Genomic DNA, 26,562 nt, shown 5'->3' with positions numbered 1-26,562 from the left:
CAAAGCCTCAGCCTGCCAGGTGTTTTTACTCTTCCAAGGGCTTTACAAGGGTACATTTCTTGTTTATCTGCTGCTACTCTCCCCAAAACATCTCAGAGGTTGCTACAAATAATGATGTGGCACCTCGAAGAGAAGGCAGTGGGCAGCCTGGCCTGTCACCAGTGTCAGCCCTGCTTTGAGTAAGGGGGTGGACGAGTTGAAAGCTAGAGGTCCTGCCCAACCTGATTTAATTTCATTCTGTACATGCAATAGGACTGTAAGAGTTCTATCGTGTCTGAAAACTGTATACAGCAAAATACCAGCAAGCCCTTCATGATGGAAAAAATGCTGTATCTCAGATATTACAGCTAGAGGAAAAAGATACCTTAAAACTTGTTTTTGTTCTGTGATTTTTTTTTTCCCTAGGATGACAGTTAACATGTTTAGTTGGGTTTGGTTTGCTTTTACTTAGCTTTTAAGCATCATCTGGTGGCAGTCCCCATAGCTCCGTTTAGATTTGTTCCGTTTAATGGTCTGTTTGAGCTCCTCTTTGCTTTTTTATTTCTAAACGACCGCTAACTGTGGTTGGGGAGGGCATGACGCAGATCCCACCATTAATCAGAGCAACTTCACCCTAGCGCATGACATTTCCAGCTGCGATAATTGCTCCTACATGGTCACATGAAAAACTGGTTGCAGGCGTCCTTGGTGTCACAAGTTGCGATCAACCGCGCATTGAGCAAGGTAGCTCATTCTCGCACAACCATCTGATGATACTCCTTTGAAACCTTTGCCAGCGGGCTGTGCCCGGGGAATTACGCTTCAGGACTTGGCGAAAACTTTCTCCTATTAGGGTCTGTGAAAGAGGAGCGTGCTGGGGCCAGGGGGGGCTCTTTGGGTGACCTTCTGTGAGACACAGAAGAGAATGTCCAAACAGATAGCAATTTTTGATGCAGAGAACACATACCAGGGGAGGTAACAGGCCTGGAGTGTTGCAAGGCATCTGGAGGAAAAAATACCCAAAGAGCTGGCATTGCCTAGATGTTGCTTGCCCATCAATGGGCAACAAGAATGATCTCTCCATTTCTATCAGGTTTTTCCCAGCAACACTTGCTAGCTGCCAGAGCTGTGACCCTACCTTGGCTTCACATTTCCTGACCCAAGAATATTCCCCGTTGACCCTAATCAAAGCTATTTTGAGATGATAACGAATTAACAAGTCTCCCCAAGAAAAACGACCTATGGCTTATCTGGGTCACCCAACTCCCGGAAAACTGTGACCTCAGCAAACTTTCAGCAACTATTTCAAGAACATGCATTATCTTCGTTGCCTTTGTTATCTGAAAAAGGGGGCTGAATCCAGAACATATTTGTTCAGGACATAACCTATGCTGGATGTGTTTAGAAATGTCATACTTTGAATTTAGATAGCTGGTGAGCTAACAAGGTAAGAACTTAACCCTTCCCCTCTCGCTCTTCCTCTTCATCTCACCTAATCTCCTTCAGATATATATTATATCTGGTCATTAGCTATACATTAGTGGGTCATTCTCCCAGATATACCAACTATTGCTGTTACAAGCCAGTGAAGGCAACAGTGGATAAACTTACCCTGTGTATGCCCTTCAATACTTCTAATTTAGTACTTATAACCTTGTCACGTCTTAGCTAACCAGTCTATTGTTTTTTGGTTTTTGGCTTTTTTTTTTAACTAGACTGAAATGCTAACTGCATGAGGTTTAATTGCAATGGTAAGTTTGGGTAAAAATATTGGGAGGTATTTAATAGAAGAAGACTATAGGAAAACACTTTCTTTCCCTGCATAAATAAAAACAAATGTTAATGTCATTGCAGTAGGAATCATTCGGACTTTCAGTTTACAGCACTTTGACCTGAAATTTTATGAGCAAACATTCACATACCAAGTTTATATATTTTTGCTGAATCCATGAGGAATGTGATCAGATTTAGCCTACATAGCAGTCTCTGAAAAATCTGTATGGATATGTGCTGCACAGGAAAGCAGAGCAGATATGCTGGGGAGGATGTCATCTGCAACTGCGTGCCCAGTGCCCCTGGACACCCTCCACTGGGCCAAGGGCTGGGAGTAGGTTCTCCTTTAGTTCCCAGTCAGAGCTCAGGGCTCAGCTGGCCGTACCCTAAACTGAACAGGGACTGGTGAGGAACTAGGAGAGATGAGGAATGAAAGGCAAAAGACAGGAGCAGGGATGCTCAGGGGTAAGGGAGTGAGCAGGGTGGATGTAACACAGGGCGAGCTTGGGGGAGAGATGAGGAATGAAAGGCAAAAGACAGGAACAGGGATGCTCAGGGGTAAGGGAGCAGGAGCGAGCAGGGTGGATGTAACACAGGGCAAGCTTGGGGTTCAGCCCACAACACCTTCATTTCTACATTTCTCTGCTTCCAGGATGATGAGTGGGCTTCAGAACTGGCTTAATGCTTCCAGTGATCCATCCAGAAGAGATTACTACTGTTTGCTAACCTGAGTCCCATTGATAACAGAGGAGAAGACCTGACTAACCGGGTTGGTACTGACGTGATCCTGCATGATGGACTTTCATGCAGTTCTGGTTATTTTAAGACAGAGCAAATTACAGAGTGCTACTGCTCTGGGAATGAACCAGGGCTGTGCACTGAATGGAGTGATGGGTTGTGTGATGTCCACCTTATTTCTTTTAAAAACTGGAAGGTGATCATGGACAACCACAGTTTCAGAATTTGTAAACTGGCATCTGACTAGCACCAGTCTTACAGCACTGGCTTGTTTAAGCAATTATAATTTCTCACTTTGCAGTGCAAAACATAGATTGCTGCTCACTAGCCTCATAAAGAAATATACTGTGAAAGAATGAAAACACCAGATCCAATTTCTAAATGTTATTGGATGGGCCAGAATAGTTACACCACTCTTTCTTCCGTCAATTGCATTAATTTTTGGCTACTGCTTTTAAGCAGAGCTGCCAAAAAAATGTTTAGATGCTAGGGACATTTGTAAGCCCTGCAGGGCTCCCTTACCTCATTCAATCATCTTTCTCACAGACATAAAGATGCACATTTTTGCTGACTTCAGGGGCATTCATATACCCAGCAAATCATCTCTGTCTGATCCCATCTGAGCAGCTCTGTTTTTATTTAAAATAATCCTTGAATTTTCAAGAGAATATACTAACATTCAGCTAACCCTATTTTTCCTAACCCAGATTTAAAGGAAAATAAGGAATCTGACTGAGATAATATTTGGAATAGAACTCACTCTGAAAAGGAATAATTTAGGATGTTATTTACCTTATAGATTTACTTTAAAATAGATCTTCTGAAGTAGTTGGGTTTTAAACCTGTGCTTTGGAGCAGGCTGGTGTATTTTGGTATCAAAAGAGTCATGTAAATGTGATTTGTTGTTACCTGAAATAATTAAGTAAAATACCCTTTACATAGCACATCCCTGGCCAGATGAAAGTTATTGGACACGCTAATCTTAACACCCTTTAAAATAAATGTAAAAGAGTCCCTGGGACTCATGAACACTCCAGACAGTTTCTGTTAACTGCCTATATGCATTTAAGCAACAGAAACATCCTGATCTGGTCAGTTCTGTACCAAATTTGATCATGCACACATATTGGAAGTTAAAAATTTTCATTGGCCAAGTTAGAAAAATCAACATTTAAAAAAACCGGCACAAATTCTGGTAAAAAAAGCCCAGCACTTTAGAAGCCGCATAACCTTTTAGAGCATGCTTTTGGCTTATCTCAGCTTGGAAATCCAAAGACTAATGATAACAAGTGATTTTGAGTGTGTGTTGGGAGCATTACAGTATCTAAGAAATGAAGTGCATCCAGTGAAATACTACTGCAAGCAGCCACAGCAACGTGGTGTGAAGGTGGAGAGAAGTTCACTGAGAGAAGAGGGTTCTTGCCTCGGCATTACAGTGAAATATGCAGGCCCTTACCTTCGGGGAAGCAATCTTCAGGCTCCATCAGCTCCTCAGCAAACTCAGGGATCTGCTCCAGCAGTTCTGCAGGATTTGTCAAATCCACTGTGCTGCCTTCAGAAAGACTGATTTCATCAAGCTTGTTGTCAACAAGAGCAAAGACGAGGAAAACAAATTGATCAATCACCCCGAAGGAAGTAGCTGAGTTTTTATTCCACTAACCAATATCCCAGCTAAAACCACCACAACAGAGACATCGCCATGCACTTCACATGGTGCCCACTCCTCAAGTGACAGCTCTGCCTACGCTGAGGTGGGCTAACAGTTGACCCATCAACAAGAACAACAACAAAAAGTTAACATGTAAAACTTACTTTTTAAAACAAAAGAGAAGCAAACCATACAAAGATAGTGAACAGCCATTGAATATCAGTGGTAGGTAGAAGCTTGGAATGATGGAACCACTCGTGATTTTAAGGTCTGTATGTCGTGAAGGCTCATACCTTCAGATGGGGGGGACCAGAAGCAAGACCTAGCTCCTGAAATGCTGAAAGATGCATTTGATGACCCGTGTTGGGTTCCTGCCTCTGGGGCCTCATTCCTGAGGCCCCTCACCCACAGCTGGTGGGTGAAATCTCCACCTTGTCAGTCAGGACCATGTTCTGCTCCCTTTTGCCACAGCTTCTCTTCTGAGATGAGCAGAAGTCCCCTTGCCACCAGGGTCCAGTCACGTGCTGCTACAGGCACACACGTGTGAGAGGGCTCTTCCACCTGCCTCATCCCAGGCCTAACTTGTTCCCACCATGTGATGTGATCCCTCACCTTTTGGTCACACACTTCTGATCTCAAGGTGATATAGGAGGAGGGACACATGGATGTCTTTTGAAAGCCTTTCAGAGGCTCTTGCCTGAAATATTTGACACCACCATCTTAGGCACGTTGCTTAAATTCAGCATTTCTCAAATCCTCCTCTGCAAAATGGGGACAAGAATATTCCCACTCCCTGAAGCATTGGTTGTCTTATCTATTTAGAGCAGGAACTCTCAAGCAGATCTGGGTAAAAATTTCTGGGGAACATATTATTTTAAAAATATTTTTAGAGGCTGAATTTGCTATTAAAAGCAATATGATATGTGATTAAATAAGTCACCAAATATCAAATAGAAATTTAATTTCAGGTCAAAACTTTCTTTTAAGAGAATCAAACCCTTTTCTTTAGAAGAAAACAGGATTTTTGTTTCCATATTTTATTTTACTTGTCAAAATAAAGCATTTCTATTTTCTGTTAATCCAAAATTATATTTTACCTGATTATTCATCTTGGCCACTAAAATGAAAGATCTAATATTTGCCCAGCCCTGCTCACAGTTTGCTTGGGACTATATGAGAGCACTATCCAGCTTAAGTGGGCAACACCAAAGCTTGTATCTTCTATGGGTCATATAAATGCAAAATAGCTATAAGGAGTCAGGAGAGGTGGGTTATTTGTTAGCTGTCTTTTTCTGTTGTCTCAGTACCTGCTGAAATCTTTTGGTGCTTTATCTTGCAATAGTATTGTCTCCATTTAAAAAAAATGAGGACAATAATACTTACCCATGCTTTTAAACAACCTGTGAGATAGTTATATGAGAGATGGCACGTACACATAAAATATTATTTTCATGAGGATGATGGTGATGGAGTTAGTGAATTGGTACAGCTTTATATATTTATTATTAATGTGAAAATGGGCCCTCTGTTTTCCAGTATACACAGCCAATGCAAAATTTATAGCTGAATTCAGAGAAATGCTGAACCTGGGGTAACGTGGGCAAGATTGAACATTCCAGCAATGCTTGCAGGCGGGGATGGAAGCTACTTGTTTGCAATTAGCTACAGCATCCAGAAGGTCATAGTCTTGGCTAGGGTTTTTAATGCTCTACTCAAAAGGACTGCAAACAATCAAGAAGCGAGCTTTTAAAAAGAGAGTCAGAACAGAAAACACAGGTCAAACACATGGATAAAGTTTCTAAAAAATCCATATTCAGAATGCAGCTGTTGTGCAGAGCCCATTTTCTACAGACTACCAACAGTATATGTTGGTGGGAAAAATGTCATACCAAGTTTTAGCACAGTCATAACTCTCTGATACTGTTCATTAGGGAATGCATTTAGTCATTATTGGTTCTGTTATGAAGATGTCAAAACACAGATCACCAAAATAGTCCCAACTCACATACAGCTGTAGGATGTATAAAATAGGGGTTCCAAGGAGAAAAGAAGCCTTGTTGGATATAATTCTTACCAGTGGACAGAAATCAAAGAAAACTGTGAGAACAACGTCAGCTCGATAGCATTGTCAACGAGAGAGCTGGATTTAGCAGGGACAGCTCAGGAAATTCACAGGACACAATGCGGTGTAATTACAATAAACTACAAGGAAATCATCTTAAAGAATCAAGAATTCTCGAGAGTTATTTATCAGGAGGAGTTTTCAGAAAATATTAGAATCCATCAGTGTCAAAGGGCGATGGGGAACATGCAAGACAAAACAGGCAGGATTTCATCTGAAAAGCCTGCAGAGAAGAAGAGGCAGCAAACATTAGACAAAGGTTTGAGGGTCCAAACTGGGACTAGAAAAGGAAGGAACCATACGTATGAGAGAGGAGGGAAACATTAGGAAAGCTTGTAGGAAAGAAGCAAAGGTTACTCTTTGCCAGAAAAGTTAACGGGATTAAGAAGGTTTTCATGAACTCAGTAATGGAAAGAAAAGAGCTAGAGACATAATAACAACTGATGAGGCAGATGTATCTAATCAAAATTCAGTTGCCTAAGAAAATAAACTCTTTTTAAAAGGATCCAACAAGGGGATCAATAAAAAAAGGGGGGGGGGGGGGGTTGTCTGTTAGAATTAATACAAATGTAAGTAGAGAAATATCTAGAAAGCCTGAAACATATGCAAATCAGCAGATCCAGACAAGGCACATTGTAGGGCATAAAGGGATCCGAGGCACTCAGTTAACACACCATTAGTGATCAATAGTGAATGCTCATGGAAAACTGGAAACAGCCCAGGAGAGCAGCAATAAGTAAACACAATACTGAGCTTAGAGAAGAGGAAAAGGGAATAATCATGGGAATCACAGATCACTAAACGCTTGCTGTAGCCTGTGATTAAAGTAAATTAAATAAAGACTCGGAGGAGAAAGGGAGAGTGCTTTCTTGGAGTGAGATGTCACAGAGACATAAAGGCAGTGAGGTGGTTCTCCTGTAAGCTAAGGATCCTGTGCACAAACTGGGTGCAAAGAGGCCAAAAGAAGGCAAAAAGGAGAATTACAGAATCTCCTCTTTCTTTCTTGGAATAAGTGGAGGAGGTATACCAGGCAGAGACAACGGGGTCCGTCAGAAGCCCCTTTGGGAGACCTCCCACTGGTGCATAAATTCATGCTGCAGAGGGTATTTTTTAATGTGTTTCTGGGTGGAATGGCTGTTTTAACTACCCAGACAGGGCTCCCACACCCACTGCTTGTGTCTGTAATAGTGGCAAATTGATCTGGATGGATTTTTCAAAAAGCCTTTTAGCAGCGAGATGCTGAAATCTCATTGAAAGTTGATGTTTGCTCAGGGCTTAACTCTCTTATCTCTCTTCCTCTCTCCCTCACCTCTGAAGATCACAGCCTTAATCTATCAAATTGACATATGATATATAAACCCTAAGAAAATATCTGGGTGTCTATTATAGAAAAGTCTACTTTTAAAATAAATTGTAATGGGCTTGGATTCACCCGTTGCTGAGTGGAGAGAAGCCATCCTAAGGACCCAAATATAACACAAACTTTGTCTTCAGAGGAGGAGATCTGTAGGGATTAGAGTCAACATTATCTTCACTGAAGATATAGAAGAGGTACTGGCTGATGTAATCCTCATGTTAGCAGATAACGTTATATTGGAGAGGGTATTGAAACTGAGCAAGCAGAAAGGAACAGAGAGGTGAAACATGGACAGAGTATAGCAAAATAAGACTCAAAACAGTAGAAATGAGAGCTCTCAGGGAAAATTTCAATGGAAATCCTGGAAACATGTAAAATCAAGTCACCTGCAGTAATATTAAATATTAGACGTGATTTTGCGGTGAGATATAACAATGCAGAAAACCTACATGAAAGCATCATTTCTAGATAATGAGATACTCTCTTTATGGCTCTGTGGAAGTTGTATTTGGAATATTGTGCTTACTTCTTGGCAAAACAACTTCAGAAAGGAATAACTGAGGGAGTTGCAAAGAAAGAGGTAAAAAAAGTCAGATAAAGGGCACCGTGATAGTAGTTCACAAGAAATATTGAAATGCTGGGACAATGGTGTGTGACTTTAAGGGGGTGAGCCAAAGACAAAAGGAAGCAAACACCAGCCTATTAAATTAAGTGATATTAATTCATAAAAAGAGATTGATGGATAAAATTGGTAAAAGGGAGCAATGAAATGGTACTCTGAAAAGGAAAAAAAAGACAAAAAAAAATAGGGCTGGTTATTAAGGCAATATACCCAGCCATGAGATTTTTTCTAAGCAAGTGAGCTGTTCCCTTTGGTAAATGAAGAAATTCAAGTCGCCTGATACATTTAAAGATAGATTCCACAAAGCTGTACAAAATATTTTACGGGGTAGTGTTTTGGCAGAGGAATCAACCAGTTTGTTCTCTGAGGTCTTATCCACCTGTGACATCAATGATTTTATTTCTATGGTGTCTTTCTGATGATTTATATGGGATGAATTTTTAATCATACAATGTCTCCTTTACTGACATCAATAGTGTTTTATTCAGAACATATTCAGTGCTTCCTGTTATTGACTGAATCACTCAAAGCCCTGCCACTTGGGCATACCAAATCTGTTAAGTTCCTTCTTCGCAGTTGCTGGCTGTATTTGGTTAGTTGCAAGTTCTTGGGACGTTCATCAAAAAGATGATTAGCATGTCCTTGTGTGCCAGCACAAAGATTACTTCTGAATAGGAGGACTGTAAGTATGTAATGTCCACACAAGATCTGGTCTTTAAAAATAGCATCCTTTGGGCTTTGCTCTTTCATGTCGGTATTCATAGCCTCATGTGAACTTCCGTCTGATTTCAAGTCATCCCTGGATCATTGCCATATTCCTCCACCTCTTTCTAAACAGCTGCAAATAGAATCAATTATACTCTACTATTGAAAGGTGACATTTGCGTCCCAGGACCCTTTGAAAGTTGAGGGAGGAAATGGGGATTATTTCTTTATCACGATGTTGCTGAATATATCAAGGCTAGAATGTTCCTGGTTTATCATGACATTTCGTTATAGCACTAAAAAAGGACATAGTTTTCCAGTCTCCATGTTAGGATCACAGGGTTTATTTATCTCAAAAAGGCATTTAAACATGAAGGATACCTAATCTCTTGAGGGAAAAATTCCTGCAACAGTCTTCTAATTCCTCCTAATTATAATACTTTGTTTCATTATTTTAAAGTTTTGGGTTTCTTTTTTCCTGAGACATCAAATATTCAAGTCTCCTTCCTCTAAAGTTCAGGACCTTTTCTTTCTGAAGATGAAGTTCAATATGCCAAGAAGTATTCTGGCAAGGAGGATGGCTCCTGACAGAAATGCTCCATGGCTACAGGATTTCTGGTTACTGTGAGTGGAATTTATCTCACCAAAGTGTACAACTCATCTAGTTACCCTGGGCTCCCTTTATGGTCAATGGAGAGAAACGGGCACTTTTAGAAGATGATTCATCTGACCTAATTTAAATGTTGATTTCAGCCGGAGATGAGACACATTTACCTAACTACATTGGCTCCAGATCCTCATTGACTATAAAGGGACCTCGGATGACAAGTTCAGATGCAGATGTCTACATTTAGTTCAGTAAATTCCACCCCATATGACAATATGAATGAGCAGGTCTGGAGAAGAGGAGCTCTCGCTCTGTGATGGCTCTGTTTCCTGTTATCCTGTCAAGCTTTCTCCATGGGATTGCTCCTGCTGGGCACAAATTTGCCAGCAGTTTTATAGCAGAATTGGAAGAGGTGTGATGCATGTTGATCCTATGTCATCCTTTCCCTTTCATTAATTCAGTTCCCCAAACCCACCACTGGCTCCAATCTCAAGGAGCTATGGAGTTCCATAAAATAGCAGGACATCACCCAAAACCTCCAGTTCCTGATTCCAAAGAGACGAATCCATCACTCTCTAATAATAAAGGCAATGTTATGACAATAAAATGCTAAGTCTGAACTGGAAAAAAACCCAACAAGTCAGCAAGCAGGATACAGGGAATTTAAAGCCTGGAGTCATGTAATGTACAGTAAAAGACATGTATTTTTGGTATTTATGGTTATAAGGACAAAATAATCCTAAAAATTGAAAATAAATGTCAATGGGTACACACCAAGAAATGAGTGAGCTACACTTGGACGAGCATCAGCTGAATGTTACCAAGGCTTACTATTTAATTAGTATCTTCACATCAGCTACTTAAATTGTTGCACCTTTCTTCGGTCTATGTGCTAACAGGAAAAGAAATGGTAATCTGTGACAGATAGCAGATGCCTTCCAGTGAACTCAAGGTACAGATCTGCCAAGTCAGCAGATGCCATTCTTAGAGCTGTTTTTCAGTGGGAAAACACACATGTATTTGCTCCTAAAATAAGACAGTAACATTATAGATGATTTTCTGTTTTTTCAAAGCCTCTTGGAATCCCATCTTAATTTATAATGCACATTTTCCAAGCTTTCCATTTATTTTTATGACAACAAAATTCTCTCTCTTCTTTACTAAGGCTGTAATACCTACTAGGTACTATTGTTTTCCTACCACTCAACAAACATGTATTTTTACAAGCCATAAACCCCACATAAATCGGTGACATGCACTATGGAGCTGGTGCAATGAATTGCATGCAGTATCAGGTAGTAAAGTCGTTTCTGTTACCTCTTTTTGCCCTACTGGAGGTGGTGGCTCAGCCTTCAACTGCTTATCCACGTGCAACTCACTTAACTCTTCACAAATCTCAGAGTTCTGACTCCGGACGCCTGGGCTTTGGCATCGCTGCCCCCTCAGCTGCAGCTGTTTTTCCTGCTGGAAATAATCCTAGATGGGTTTATTTTCTTTTTCTTTGATAGCATGCTTATTTCTTAAGGAGAACTCCCCAGCTAGAAGAGAAAATAGCCGGGGCTATACTTGTCAGGGGATGACATCTAAAGAAAAACGGCAAGGAACAAGATAACACAAGCTTATTCTGTAACTTTTGAGCTTTAGCAACTGGATATGTCAAGATATCTGGCTGTAGAAAATGGAAATACAAATAGGCCAACTTTTTTTGAGCTATTGTTGCCGTGACAGAAGGAAATACCCTTGCAATCTCCATTTTGAGTCTGGGTTTGAGACACAGGTTTCCTCTGGTGACTCAAGGTGCACAGAAAAGTGCTTGCAGCTCAGCAGAATAACCGAGGGGTGTACTCTGAAGTCACGGCGATACTCAGTGTTACAGCTGGAAAAAACCACACCCAGAGGAGACAAGATACATACTGAAGGGGAGGCAAACGCAAAGTTCACAAGAGGAGATAAAAGGTATTTGCAAGTAGATATGGAAAAACTGCAGGTAGACACATAAAAGTATGCGGCTCCTATTCAGCAAAACACTTAAGACTACTTTGCACCCACTGATGCCGAAGGGACTTAACCACAGGTTGAAAGGAGAGCACATCCTTAAGTACTTCAGTAGAAAGGGATGGACTCTGGAATCAGAGCAGTAATTCTTTTTCTACAAACACGCCTGTCTGACTAGACCCAGTGCTTGCTAGTACGAGTGATGCCATTAAATCCAGCCACTTCTTCCTGGGGTGATGATTATTGCTGCTGAGCTCTCTAGAAGTACTCCCAGGACTAATGGCAGGGAAGAGTGTGTTTGCAGGGTTGATCCCCACATCTGGAGGCCCAGGTTCTCTGTTGGTATAAATCAGTGTGGCTTTATTGATTCCCCTAAGACAGGGAGTTCTCTGAAAACTCCATAGCTCATCACAGCACTACCATCGTTCATGCCATTACTAATGCTTCTACTAAAATATTAATAAAACTCTAGCCGGTTTCAAAGGGTTGTGCTGAATTGCTTGCAGAAGGACTTCCATGCTGAGAAAAAATTACAAGCATAACAGGATTTCAACAGTAATTGTTTAAACCTATTTATCTTTCACTTGTCCACCTTTTTTTTTTCCTTGGCTTGACTGGCATTTGACATTATTCATGTATTAAACGAGTTTCCCTTCCCCAGGGAGCCGCAGCCTACCTGCCTCAGTTCTAAAGCCACATCACCACAGGAAGCCCCTCAAGAGGTACCAGGAGCAGAAAAACACTTTATTCCAAATATAACTATCTGAAAGAACAGATGACACAAAGGAAGCAGTTGGTTAAGCAAATTGCTCTCCGTATAAATACTTTCAGACTGTCAGGTTTGTACCAGTCCTTTCAAATGTCGTTCTGTGTTTCTAGCAAATTAATTTAAAATCAAATTACTTGTTTCCTGCTTAAGAGGACATGTGGTCTAAAATATATTCTGACTTTAATAAATTAAATTATGCATGGCCAAGCCTGTACCCTCTGCACAAGAACGTATTACATACAATTTCTAGGCACAGTTTAGCGCTGAACTTCACAGCCCAGAGATTGCTCCATAATCATCGAGTTACAGTTCTGTCCCTGTCAAAAAGTAACACTTTTTAAGGTGCGTCTTTGGAAATAGTGTAATATTCAGGGGAGAAGCTAACGTGGAAGGCACAGTATGCACAAGTAAAGCACTCAGGTTTTTTTGTTTAATGCAATGTGCATACAACTTAGTACCAAGTAATCTTAACGGCATGATATTGGTTATAGCACTAAAACAACAGGAACAATTGTCTCATGTTAAAAGTGCAATGCAATCTGAGGTGACATCTCAAGTTCATTTACGGAGAGAGGTTGCATGCTCAGATTCATTAGAAACGTCTCAGTGTATGAGAACAGACTGTGTAACTCACTTGAGCTGACGAATACTCAAGTTGTTAAGCAAATTATTGCACTAAGCTAGAGTCAAATGCCAAACTTACACCAATTCTCTATTTACTAACCCCTCTGAGTGGTACCAAGACTTAGTAACGCTTTCCTAGAGACTAAACTCCAGGAAACGTGGACCCAGCTACTTCCCAGAAATCACACATGTACCAAGTATCCGATGAGATAATATTAATTAAAACTGATGAAATATATCCTGGAAAATTATCCAATGGGGACAACATGCACATGTGCTCGGACAATGGTTTGGTTCATCATCATGTGTTGTCAGACTTGTCCTGCAAATTTATAAGGTGGGAGAAAACCTTGAAGAGAAACAGACTCTTCTAAGGAATCTGGTTGTACAAACAGATCCCCAAAGGAGTGTCAGGGAATCAACCAAGCTTTTTGCAAGCAACTGCTGCCAGCCCTGGTAAACCGCTCTCATGAGATGCGACAGTCTCATTTCCAGCACACAGCACCTGAAGATCAGCACGGGCCTGTCTGGGGAAAGGTGCCTTTGGTTTATGTTGTTTAACTTCGGACTGTTTGCTTTTGTTCTGATTCCAGATGATTTGGTCTTCCGTCAGCGACAGCAGCCGGTTTATCTCCTGTAAAGCTCCCCACCGTGGGTGGTTTATATAATTTGTTTTTAATTTTTGTATCAAGTGCCATGTTGCCAAAGCAATACACATTATGTTAATATTTATTGATTCAGTTGTTTTCATAATTTATAAAGTAAAACCATTCAGCAGTATAAAAACTCTGTGCATGCAAATGGAGCGTTGGGAGCCCAGGACAGACCTCAGCTCCTTTAGAGCAGAAACCAAAAGTTTGCTCACGTCTGCTCTGATCTGGGGGCTAAAAAGAGGTGACCTTCCAACACCGTACCAGTAATTAGCACATGGAGGAGGATGGACCCAGCCTTGTCCCCTTGCATGCTGTAGGTCAGTTGTAGCACCAGAAAAACAGCAACCAGATTGAAAATAGAGCATAATCTGGGTGACATCTCAAGTGTGTTTGTGCACGGACCCACATACTTGTTTGCTGACACAAATAAATACAAAGGCTCCACACTGCATTCTGCCTCTGAAAAGCACGGATCGGCTAATTGTTTCAGGCTCAAATGGGGATTAGTGCAAATGCCGCTCCTTTGGAAAGAGGACTTGCTGTTGGCAAAACAAGACAAATACCTGTCATCAGCACGGATTCACTTTATTCCTTCCCCACGGAAATATCATTTTTTCCATCCTGTACAAACAAATTCAGAAAGAAGATCCCAGGACCCGCCTTTCAAATGGTGATCAGCTCAAAGGGGTTCTCCTGATGCTTCACTCACTCCCTAGATCATGACCCTGGATTGTAACATTTGTTCCCTGATTCCCTGGCTGCGGCTGTTGTGGGAAAGAAGACGTGCAAAGCCTTTGATAGCAGGAAGCTTCCTCTCCCAAGCAGGTGGGGAGGCAAGAAATGGGAATTGGCTCTGGAGCCCTCCCCGCTTGCAACAGTCGCTGCAGAGCCAGGGAGCAAGGATGAAGGATGAGGCAGGACAAAGTTGGTTTAAGTTATTTTATGAGGTGTACAGGATATCCCCTGTCTCTGGTGGGACAGTGCAAGTGCAAACTGCCCTTTGCTCAGTCCATGGTGCAATGGGAATCTTCAGCCCGATGTATCTTCTCTGCTGCCCACCAGGCTCATGCATCCCTCTGCCTCTTTGAAGACCAATTTTGAGACACTAATAGGATTTCATGGATGTCCGGGTTCTGCCATCACTTTCCAGGAATTAGATGGTCAGGACATTTCCAGGTGCAGAGTCAGAGAGGTGGAGGCTTGTCCTGGTCCCCCCACATACAAGTCTGCACACACTTGTCCATACAGGTGGGGCCTTGCTTTACTGTGGGACACTGCCCATCAGAGGAAGCATCAGCAGCAGACAAGGATGCTGGCAACAGAAATATCGCTGCTTCAGCCATTCGCGGAGAACTGACACCATGAAATTGAGCCTCCTCAAGAAATCCAGCTCAACAGAGCAGCAATTAGTAATTTAATGGATGACAACATATTTTAACCTGCACAGCTTCCTATAGCCAGTTTTTGGAGAGCATAATAGGAGCCTGAGGAGCTGTTCCTGTATAGCAAACCCATTTCAGCAGTGTGCCACACGCAGTTACAAGGGGACTGTTTACTCTGTACAGTAATTGTTGATGTTTGTGTTCCTCCTTGCAGACAGCGATGGATTTCATAAAATTACTGTGCCTGGTAGCAACTGGCATCCTTTCTCAGCAACAGTTTGCGTCTAGTAACTGGCAACCTTTCTCTGCAGAGGAGCCAAGAAGTAAAGGATGGCGAAAACGGAACTGTTGATACCCTACCTCTACATAAGAGGAGAAGCAAGCAGATTGCAATGCTGCTGAAAGACGGCGAGCTTGCATTACTGCCTGGGTGGCACCTCTTCCATGTGTAAAGTAAACAGGAGACTGCAGTCTGCAGAGCTGTCAGGCTGACAACTCTAAGATATGCTGAATCCAGTCTTTCTGAAAAGCCTTGAAAAATCTGAGCTAAAATGGGAGAGAAATAAATAAACCAGGGAAATGAATCGTGGGTTCTTATTACCAGAACAGGTCGTTTATGATCTTGGTTCTCCTCTTCCACAAATAAATGTAAATCCTTGTAGCACCAATAAAATCGGTGGATTTATCTTTCTGCACGTTTAGCATGAGAAGAAAAAATCACCAAATACATCAGGAAAATCCCCTTGCTCACAAGAAGGGGAAGATGAATATAACTTATTCTGCTAGGAATAAAAGAGGGCTGGTGTGCAGCTGCCAACTTAAGCGTGCACATTTGAGAATCTCTCTTTTACTGTGGTTTGAAGAAATTGCTTCTGTAAAGCAGAGTTGCTACTACTCAGTTTAACGAGAAATCAGAGGAAAACCTGGAGTGATACCACACCACAGCATTGGGACTGTAGCTAAGACACAGAGACAACTCATGCTACTCCATATTCCTTTACAAGTGCAGTTTATTCCCAGTGTTTGCAATACTGATGTAAACTGTGTGAAACCCTACCTTAAGTTTGCAACACACGTACATCATTTGAAAGCTGCAAGTTCTTCAGAGAGGGTATGAAAACAGGAAAGGGAGAGTCTAAACTTGATTATTTGAGACTAATCCTTCCCACCCTCCATCCTATGCCACCCAGTCCATCATTTCACTTCAGCAGAAAAAAAATCAGACATCAAGCTAGCTTAGTAGACTGATTTTTGTTCAGTTTTTCAGCCCTTATCTACCCCTCCCAGTCTTTTCTCTTGCCATTCATCTATGCAAAAGCCAGAAACAATCTCGTGGAAAGGGAGTAGTCAAACATCAGAATTAGAAGATGCTGCTCGTATTTGCCATGTGAATCCATCTGGATTTTTTTTTCTTTTTCTTGATGACCCAGCCTTTATAGGGAACCCATTTATTAAAACCCAAATCACTAACACATGCATCCAGAAGAGCAATATGGGCAAAACAGGTTAAACACAATAGTCTCTGACTTCAAGAAGAGCACAGGCCTCTTACCCCGCTCTTGGTTGACTGTACCAGTAGATGAAATCATGCCCTGCTACTTGGATGCCCACAGGTCTTAAGGGAGTTTCCAACTGAGCTGTCATCTGTCAGAGTCAATGCGTTGTAGTTTGAACTCACACCTATGTAGCCAAACACAGAACTCGTCCTCCTGGTAGACCTCAGAAACGGATTTTTTTTCCCCCTGAAAGTTGTAGGGTATTTGGAAGCAAAGTGCAGTACTTGTTCTGAAAAAAAATGCACCTGTGAATACTTAGCTGGATAAAAATCCCAGAATCTGGCCCTTAAAATTCAGAATGGAGAAGGCTAAGGCTGGCCAGAAACCCCAGCTGCTCGGCAGAGGCTGTTAACAGCAAACCCTCCCCTGGAACCAGCCTGCCCTGGTACTTTTTTTCCTTTTGAGTAAAGGTGAACTAAAACTTCACCAGACAAACATCATCACAGCCTCTAACTGCCCACCTCTGCACAAGCGCTGGATGCTTTGCCAAACATCTTCTCTCAAGGAGGGAAACATCAGTTCAGCAGTGCTCCTTCTCGGCCTAATCCAGGGCATTTTAAGCATTTGAACTCTGGGCTGCGGAGGAGCAAGGCACGTTATTTCTAATGGCTTCTGCCTTGCTGGCCTAAGATCTTTTCCCACGCTGGGCAACACACCACCCATAATAAAACATAGATTCATTATTCCAAGGGTTGACTCTTAAAATTAGTCTAAGTGGGAGAACTTGGCAAAAAGATGGACTGCCAAAGTTAATTTAGCCTGTTATCAATTCAATAGGCTTAAATGGGCAGTGAAAGTGTTTCATAAGTGTTCATTGTTCAGAGTTCAGGCTAATATCTTCTACTAAATTGCATTTTGAAGTTTAATCACAATCTACTTTATGTTTCTTTTGGTAATTGGGATCTTTCCACAGCATAATATGAAGAACTCAAACGAATAGGCTCCTCTGATGGAAGTTTACATTTTGGAAGTTTGCCTCAAAGTGCAGTGATTGAGGGTGCCTGAAACAACCCAGAACCTTTCACCCAAACAAGGCATTAACATTTTGATCATTAAGGACGTCTCATATTATTACAGGCAATAGCAAAAAAATAACTATTATTTTAAATTTTGCTATTTGGGACCATTTGGAGTAATTTCAACCCCCTCAGCACACGCACGCGTGCGCTGTCTCATGTGGCACAGGAGCTGTTGGGGAACTGGCTGCTGTTCGTTTTGCCCAAAATGTTAAATGTCGGCATTTTCTTTACCAAAGGGAGAAACAGTGAGAAATGCTCATTTCTGGGCAGCATTTTGCTCCGGGGAGGGATATGGATACTGGGAAATGGCACCCAGTAGGCTGTGACTGACGCGTAGTCCACGGTCTGGGCGCTTGTCCAAATGCATGTTGTCAAGTCCGCTACGCCTGATATCAGTTCTTTCAATGCCAGGCTTTTTTTTTTTTTTTTTTTTTTTTTCCTCCCCCCTCTTTCTCTCCTCCATCAGCTCCCTGTGTTTCCCTGCACCTTAGGCATTATGCTGTGGACAAATATATTTCCCTGCCACCGCACACTGAATAAGCACCCTAAAACCTTTGTTCGCTGTGTGACTGCTCTAATCACGTCAGCAGAGATCTGACACGGAGTCTTCTTCTGCCCCATCGTACTGAAACAAAATAAACGCAAATGTCTTTCTATATGTAAAAGACAGATGCAGACATAGGTGATTTAAATCTGCTGCTGGGATTTACAGTCCTTTTTCTTTTTCTAATGGCCTTGCCGCTATTCTTCCGAAGGCAATAAATCCAGAAGTATTCTATTCTATTGCTAAAAATAATTAGCAAATCCACGCAGTTTTCAAGAAGTGCAAAGCCAAACATACAAAAGCGAGAAATCCAGGCAAACCGTGTATGCAATCATAGTGAAAAAGCCCTGCTATCTTACTTAATGATCAGAAAAAATATTTGCCCAAATAAAGCTGACAAGAAGAATGCTGCAAGATTTATTGTGTGCTGCACACATGTATGCACGTGGGCCCACTCTCCTGCCAGTGAGAACTGGGGAGTCATCAACCGACTTCAAAGGTATTTTATCCAGTTGCACTAAAAGAGAACGTGTCCCACAGACTGGAACTGAAAACAGATGGAATATAAATACTGTTTGAAAGGGCATTATGGTTCCTGACAATAAAGTATATTTCCTGCAGTAAAAGGCTGAAATTAATGTACCCTGTCAAATAAACACATGACTTCATGGTATCTCTGATTTATAGACGTTAGAATTATTAGGAGCGTTAAGACATTGTCACAAAAAAAAATTTTATAACAAAATCTTTATGCACTGGCATTTTTATGGCAATTTTCAGTAATTTCAGCTACACTTATGTCAGCCTGGAATAATTCTATTGACTTTTACAGAATCACTTCAGGTTTAGGAGCAGGTCTGTAATGCGCAGAAATTGTACAGTAACATTTCCACTGTACACAAAGGAAACAGATGTGGGTCCAGATGCAGACGGTGAACTCTCTGTTACCTGAGACATTTCATCCTTTTCTCTGTCTTACCAATGATATATCATAGCTAAAACAAACTTGCGGGCACTGTGCAGAAATTATTGGTTGAAGTCTTTGACTCAGTGTTATGAGAAAGCTGAACCATGATGATCCTAGTGGTCCTCTCTGATCTCAAAATTACGAATCTCTTACTGGTAGAAACATGCAAAAAAAAGCTATCAGAAATAGTTTCACCTTGTCAAACAAAATAAAATGAGTCAGTAATTCTGAAATAAATATGGGGAAAAGGAGAATAAAAGCTTGGGGGGTTGATCCAGTTCTGAGCAATACAGAAACCGTAGCTTTGAATAGAGACTGCGGTGGCAGCCAGCTCTGCTGCTGACATGCACAGGGGCAGTCACTCATCTAAAGTCTGGAAAACTGTTTTGCCTGGCAGATGTGTTTGGTGATCAAGGGTATACATGAGGGGAGAGCTCCCAATTGAGAAAAAAATATGAATATGACTGAGAAAGCAAGATGTGCTCTGGAGCAAGGAATACTCGTGTGCAAAACCCAGGCACCCCTCAGGTCCTCTGTGCAGAGCCAGACCCAAATCTCTTGAAAATCACAGCAAAGGTGCTGCTCTGCCCTGGAGGGGTGTAGGAAGAGTACAGAGGAGTGCAGCTGTGTGGGTGGGAAAATGGGAAACCGGGAAACCCTGAGAGGCAATGAAAGGCACTGTCCCCTTCCCGCAGGCGATATTCCCTACCAGGTCACGGGAAGGTGAGCCCTAGCAGGCACAGCAACAACTCTGCTATTTAAGGATTTCCACAGCCAGGGGTAAGCCTCGGGCAAGAGGATGGGCCAGCTCTCCACCAGCTTTGCAGTCTCAGGATGGCACAAATCAGCTATGATGGGAGCTGGGACCTGGTCACCGTGCACGGAAAGGCAGTACTCGCGCGGTGTGCGTGCCTGGTGTCGAGGAAGGGGTAAGAAGCTGCAAAGCGCTCCGTCCCAGCAGCAGGCAGCCAGCACTTTCCATATGACCCAATTAGCCACTCCCTCGGAACAAATCAATAATGGCATTTTCTGAAGACAAGCAGGCAAGTGCTGCTGGCTCGGCACCGCGCTGCATGTGAAAATACAAAGGTCTTATCTCTGTGGAAAGCAGCATCCATGCCTGGCTCTGCCACTGCAGAGGGGGCGAATGTGAGATGTGGCCAAGAGCCACGAGCCACCACAGCATGGATTTTCTTCTCAGTGGCATGCTACAGACAGATCAAGTCAAGGGCAGTAGTTTGAGTAAGGCAGAACATGAAGTAATTAAATTTAAGAAGGGTGAGAAAGCAATAACAGCCTTGTTGGGCTGACTCAAAAAACAAGGAAAGGGTAAATCCATTTTCTGAGGTTGTACTAATGAATTTTGCCAACTGTAGGAACTCATCAATCCAGAGAAGGCTCCAGATACCATTGCAGAAAGACCTGGATGTTGCTGAGGCCTGGAGTAATAGAAACAAGACAGAGTTCAATGGCATACGTACAGGACATCCTACTTTGGGGACTGATTCAGGACACCCAGCATTACTCATCTGGAACCTCCTGTTAGTTTAACACGGGATTCCTCTGAACCACAAAGTAATATCACTGGAAAAGGCACGCGTGGTTCTGGGCTACAGCTGTGGGCACCTTGAAGGTTAAGAAATACTAAAGCAGGAATTTTTAAGATTTAAGCTTTGGACTTCTATGTCCAACGTAAATGGTACAAATCCCTCTGATATATGAAACTTTCAGCATAGTTAAATTGCAGGTGAGTTCTGGTAGGATCCTCTGTATCAGGTGGACTGGACTGTGCGCGCTGAATTGGTCCATCACCTTACTGTGCCCATAATCAGGTTTGTACTCTTTCAGAAACTGAAATTTGATGTTGCGTATGAAAAGATGGTCTTTACAAGCAATTACAAGACACTCTACAGAGGTTCAAGAAAATAATTTGCACATTCTAATCATTTAGGAAGCCAAAATGAGAACCCAAAAGAACCTTGAGAAGATGCAACCAGCATGTTGCTGTGGTTGCTGCTCAGCTTTTGGGAGCTGTTTTCCTGCTAGGACAACCTGTATTTAGGTCATACATCTCAAAGACAGAGGAAAAATGGAAGACTTTTAATGTAATAGAAGGTTAATTGGAAACCATGTCCAAAGTATGACTGGATGTACGATATTTTTGTGGTGATTATTCTTATTCTCATTGTAAGATTAAACTTCTCATCAAATCCTGAAGAAATCTTGCGGACTGATAAGGAGAGACTTCTCCAGCGCTATAAGAAGAGCAAGGCAGGGGGTTAGGTAAAACCCTTAGCAAAAACATTGCAGTGACTGCCATCAATACACATATCAAACAATAAAGATGAATTAAGTTCAAGGTGGACCCTTCTCAGCCTCACTCCTCTTCTGCCAGCTTTTTGCACCTGTGCTGGCTTTTATTGTTCAGCTTTTTCTTCTGATCCTTTCACCATATGTGTCAGCTACAGGCATGTGTCTCCTGGCTCTCTGAGCTGGCAGAGTATCTCGCTTGCATCTCAGTAATCAAAGGAGATTTAGAAGCTATCGTGTGGTCTCGCTTATTCGAAACATTCTCAATGACAGTGCCACAAATTGGCAGCTCTCAGGAAGATGGCTGCTGCCAGCGTAAACTTTGATAATAGAGATGGCGGCTGAAATTCACACTTAGACATTTCTAGTAGAGGAAAATGTGCACAGAAAGGTTTCTCATAATCTGAAATTTCGAATGGCTGTGTGTAAAGCTGTGGGGCCCATTTCTCATAGCCACAACGGCTTACTTCAGAGTAGTTTTGGGACTTTCTGGGAGGAGCCGGACATTGGTTCAGGAGCTGTAAGCTGAGCTGATCATCACCCTAAAATACCCCATCAGGATCAACAACTTTGTGGTTCTGCTTGAGACCAGCCTCCCTTTAGTCTCTCTGTCATGACGGATGGGTCTGGACTGATGTGAACATGTGATGAACAGAATATGGTCTAGGATCTTCAACCGACAGAGAAAGTGTAAAGGATGTGTAAGGATCGTGTAGGTTTGCCTAGTCACATGCTTGAGAGGCATGCGTGCATATAGTCCCTGTTTATGCATCTCCTTTTGCCTCTTCTCCCATGCTATTGCACCAAAATCTGCATGCATGAGGAGGAAGGCAGTTTCTGGCAACGTTGCCGACGGGCTGCTAAATTCCAGGTCAGCCAACAACTTTAAAGTGAAGCCGGGTACATTGTCTTCTCCTGAGAAGTAAATGTACATACACATTCTCTTTGTACATGCTAAAATATTTAAATATGTAAAAATATGGATTATAATTAGGGGAAAGTTAGAATAGATTTGAATGTTTAGTGTACCCTTGGTAGCTCTTGTTTCGTTTTTCTACGATGCCCTCCACACAAAAAGATACTTCACCGTAATTGTGCTCTTTCAGTGCAATCATGTAAATTTTGCTCTTGCTCATGTTGTTCTGCCATTGAGAGCTCGGCTGTGGTTTCTGCGGCCGTTCCGGAGGGAAGGACGTAACGACCCCCATGGAGTCAGGGCTTGCAGGATTAAAGCTTCTGGGAGTGAATGGGGAATTTTATTCCCCAGAGTCCCACAGGGCTGCCCTTGTACAAAGGTTAGCAAGCTGTAATGCTCACAGGTCTATATCCAGGGATCTGGGATTTCATGCTGACCTCCAGGTGCAGTAATATCTTCTGCAGTAACCTACTTGTTGATCCAGAGAGGTTTGTGTGGGTCCAGAGATCATAAGTCTTTGGAATGGGCACCATTAAAAATGACATACCTTTGCATCGTTTGGGATCTGTTTTCTCATGGCTCTGCTCCTTATGGGGACATTTACAGCTGTGTAAATTTATTAGGGTTTTGCAGGAAAGCAAATGCAAAGCTTATTACACACTGATCCTTTCTGCTGTTGAACTTCTTCCTATTTTTGCTTATTTATTACGCCAATGCATTTTGAGTCTTTGAGTTGGAACCCCCTCTGCACACGTTTTCCTCTCTAGAAATGTGATAAAATTGTTTGCTGGATTTATGAACTCCTTTCTTGTTTGGGCCTTTTCAGCTATAGACCCCTCAGGCCTGTGGACAAAGGTTGAAAACTATTGATCAGGGCCATGCACAGGGGAACGGCAGTGACCTGCAGCAGCTGTTTGTCAAAGCTGGGAAAACACTAACGACAAAGCTAATGAACACATTTCTCGACTCCATGCCTTCTATTTAATGCACATGCTAGCAGTGAACTACATCATCTCACTGCAATCCAAATGTGTTGTGGTAATGTGACAACATTACCCTAACATTTATTGATAATTTCATGAAAACATACAATGTGAGAACAGTATTTTCATCCGCTTCTCCTAGTGAGTTTTGTTTCCTCCTATTTTGTTTCACTCTGAATCCTCGATATTTATATTACATATGATAATTTTTCAATATTATTGAAACAATTTGAAGAAGTTTTCTTAATATTTTCAGATAAACTTTTCTACATAATATTCCGTTTCACTAAAATGCCTATTTTTCTACATCAGTTCTCTCCCTCATGACTCTAATAGATCTCACTAGAGATCTAATTCCGCATTTACTTGCCTTACAGCATAAAATGGACGGCTACTTCTTCCATCTACCAATATACACACCAACACCTGCATGGACATATTGTGCAGCTGAATAGAAAACCGCATTTCTGTACATTTAAGGTACAGTTCAAATCCCAAACCCTCCATGCATTTATATTAGTCAGTATTTGCAGATTGGCTAATACTAAGAAACCCGCGTACTATATTCACGTTTTACTTTTCAAGTGTAGTCTGCTTGTAGGTTTAACTAATACAACACTGGGAATAGAAGAGGAGAAAGAAAAAGTAGATATTATCCATGCTAACCACACTGATCCACAAGTCATTTCAATAAAAGTATTCCTTAAAAAAGACACAAAAATGTCCCAAAAAGTGTTTACCGAAAATTTCAGACTCCTTTTTTTGTTGCCTGGGTGCCTATTTGGGCAGTGGGGCTTGATGATAACATTTTCTGGCCCCTTGCCCTTCAGCTGCCTGAGGGCATGGTCAATGTGTAAGACTTGCTGGTGAGCAGATGCACTAACACTGAGAAGATTTCCTCAGTGAAGCAGGAGAAATTAATGTTTAGCAGCCCACCTCCTGACACAGAGTAATGCCTCAGGGCTTTTTTAGGGCAGCCCTTCTCTAAGGACAGTTTTGCTTCAAAACTTGCTTCCCTTCCACTGAGGGATCAGGGATCCCGGCTGGATCAAGGCTGGAGGGTCTGGAAAACATTAACTAGATATGGTGCGTGGAGCCAAGAGATAAAGCTGGTAGAAAGGGGAGAGGGAGAGAAAGAGAGAAAGAAAAGCATTCCCGTGAAGATTTTTCTTCTCCATTTTACAGTAACACTTTGAACCACACAGAATTTTTCAGCCTTTACTACTGGGTGCTCTGGGGAATACAAAAATCTGCCATGTCACACCAAAGAACAAGCACATAGCTATTTTCCCTGTCTGAATACATGCGATTACATATCTTCTTCCTTTCTTTGGTGCTTTGTCATATCAGCCTCTGCCTCATTGTATTTTTAAGAGAACTGCCTAGCCCTCAATTCTTACTGCACAAATCAAACTGAGCCATTACCCATTTTTTGCACACTGAGAAAATCCCCTGTCATAGTCAGAGGACCTAAGATTTGTTCTGTAACATTCCCATGATTCAGCTGAAAGGAAAAAAAAAAACAAAAAACCAGTCTCCTGTGTGAGAAAACGTTTAATTGCTCTGGTTAGAAGAATTAATCTAGACAAGCACAAAGAATACAAGGAAAGGGAATGCCTCTTGTTGGAGACTGAATGTTGCTCTTGGATATGCACCTGTAACTTCTTCTGAAGTTAACAACATATCAAAGGCAGGATTAGGCCATAGGACATTTGCATCATGAGCCACGGATCCAGAGCAAGGGTGGGAAGGAAGGCCCTCTTAATAAGCTGCAACAAGCAAAGATTTTAGTTGCCTACCTGCTCCATTTCGGTAAAGGTGCTCTGCTCCTCATCTTCCTCCTCAATATCCGACTCTCCGACAGCAATAGGAACACAAATGGAGAGGTCAGGATTGGTCATAAAATCATCATTGTCTGTAATTCCTAGGTGTTTCTCCCCATTTTTATTTATCCCATCCTCTGCATGGTTCTCTTTGTGATTCTCCATGTCTTTGCCAAGCTCAGATGTTGTATGACTGTTCACACAATTGTTAAGGGCACCTGTGTTCTGGGCAGCAAGCTTCATCATTGCCTTCTTTTCAGCCGTTGTCTTGGGGTGCCGGAGGACATTGCAGCAAAAATCCCATGTCGTGTGTTTCACGTACTGAAGACCCCTGTTGATCCGAGCAAAAGCAAGCTGCAGGTTGTTCATCTCTCCATCCTCATCTGGTGCCGAGAGGTTGTCAGCGCTGAAAGAGCTTAGCAGCAAGGCAAGGAACAGGTTGAGCACCTGAAACCAATAAAATTAAAAGGAAATCAATGATTAATTGTGGAGGACAAATGTTTGGTCTTGGAAGCAGGAGGGTCTGTGACTCATCTAATCTGTGCCACCGTAACACCACCAGTGTTCATGGAACTACCTCTAATTATAGCTGATTTCAGTAGGAAAAGAAGGAGTTCAGGCATTTCCAAACACTTTAATTTCAGCTGCAGAAGTTTAGCATGGACAATAACACACTCTGACATTCCCTTTCCCCCTCCAACACCCCAAAATGTGAAACAGAAAAGGCAAAGCTCAGAAATAGAATATGGTATAAAATTTTCATTGGAAGCTACACAGTGTAAATATGCTCGTAAGTGGTGGTCTAATGAATTTCCTGTAATTGCCAGTATTTCATCTTGGAGAAAATCACTAATTGCAACACTTATTGACATTCAGAAAGGTACTGCTTTTTGTAGAAGACGACTATCAGAAGAACGATTTCGGGACCTTTTTGGTTTTTACTCGGTGTGAATATTGTTATTTATATTTCATAGTCTACAAAGATAGACATATGCATGGCACTTAAACCAAATAGTATATTCGGAAATATTTCTAAACATTTGTATGCATTTTCACAGGTATTTCTGATTTAAATATCCTCTGGGCCATGAGGATATTTAAGAAGAAAATCTATTAACACCGTGAATAAACACCTAAGAGGTCATAGAGTTTCAAAACCTTTGCCCTCCAGGCAAAACCAAGTCATCACACTCAGGACTAATGTGGCTAAATCTGAGCAGGGCTCACCCCCAAAGCAGGCTTGGGCCTGGAAATGCTGCTACTAGTCAGGAAAAAACTATTTCAAGATTTTTACAGATGTATAGGAAGATCCAAACTGAACTTGAGGCTCTAAGTTGGCTTCCTCTTATTCCTGCAACTTCAGAACTGTCTATCTTTGCTGGTAGTGCACTGCAGGATTAGACACAACTACACATTTGGGTGACATATTTGATCATTTAAACCTTTTTTTACCTTCTATTTGTGTGTTGT

General features: G+C 41.8%; 1 protein-coding gene across 2 annotated transcripts in view; it reads right to left on the bottom strand.

Annotated features, from left to right (window-relative positions):
* Nucleotides 1-26,562, bottom strand: part of LOC104130965 (sodium channel protein type 5 subunit alpha) — a 174,217-nt gene that overhangs the window by 46,572 nt on the left and 101,083 nt on the right. The window contains exons 16-18 of one of the 2 annotated variants that reach the window (XM_009644073.2): nt 25,069-25,539; nt 15,126-15,149; nt 3,947-4,067 (exon numbers count right to left, since the gene is read on the bottom strand). In XM_009644073.2, the coding sequence (XP_009642368.1) occupies nt 3,947-4,067; nt 15,126-15,149; nt 25,069-25,539 (616 nt within the window). Of the gene's footprint in view, nt 1-3,946; nt 4,068-10,868; nt 11,013-15,125; nt 15,150-25,068; nt 25,540-26,562 lie in introns of both variants that reach the window. The other variant, XM_035899648.1, reaches the window with a different exon arrangement.

The sequence above is a fragment of the Egretta garzetta genome, unplaced genomic scaffold, assembly GCF_000687185.1.
Source record: "Egretta garzetta isolate BGI_Z169 unplaced genomic scaffold, ASM68718v1 scaffold117, whole genome shotgun sequence".
NCBI classification, from domain to species: Eukaryota; Metazoa; Chordata; class Aves; order Pelecaniformes; family Ardeidae; genus Egretta; species Egretta garzetta.
The sequence above is the reverse complement of the archived record's forward strand: the minus strand, read 5'-3'. Positions and strand labels throughout refer to the sequence as shown.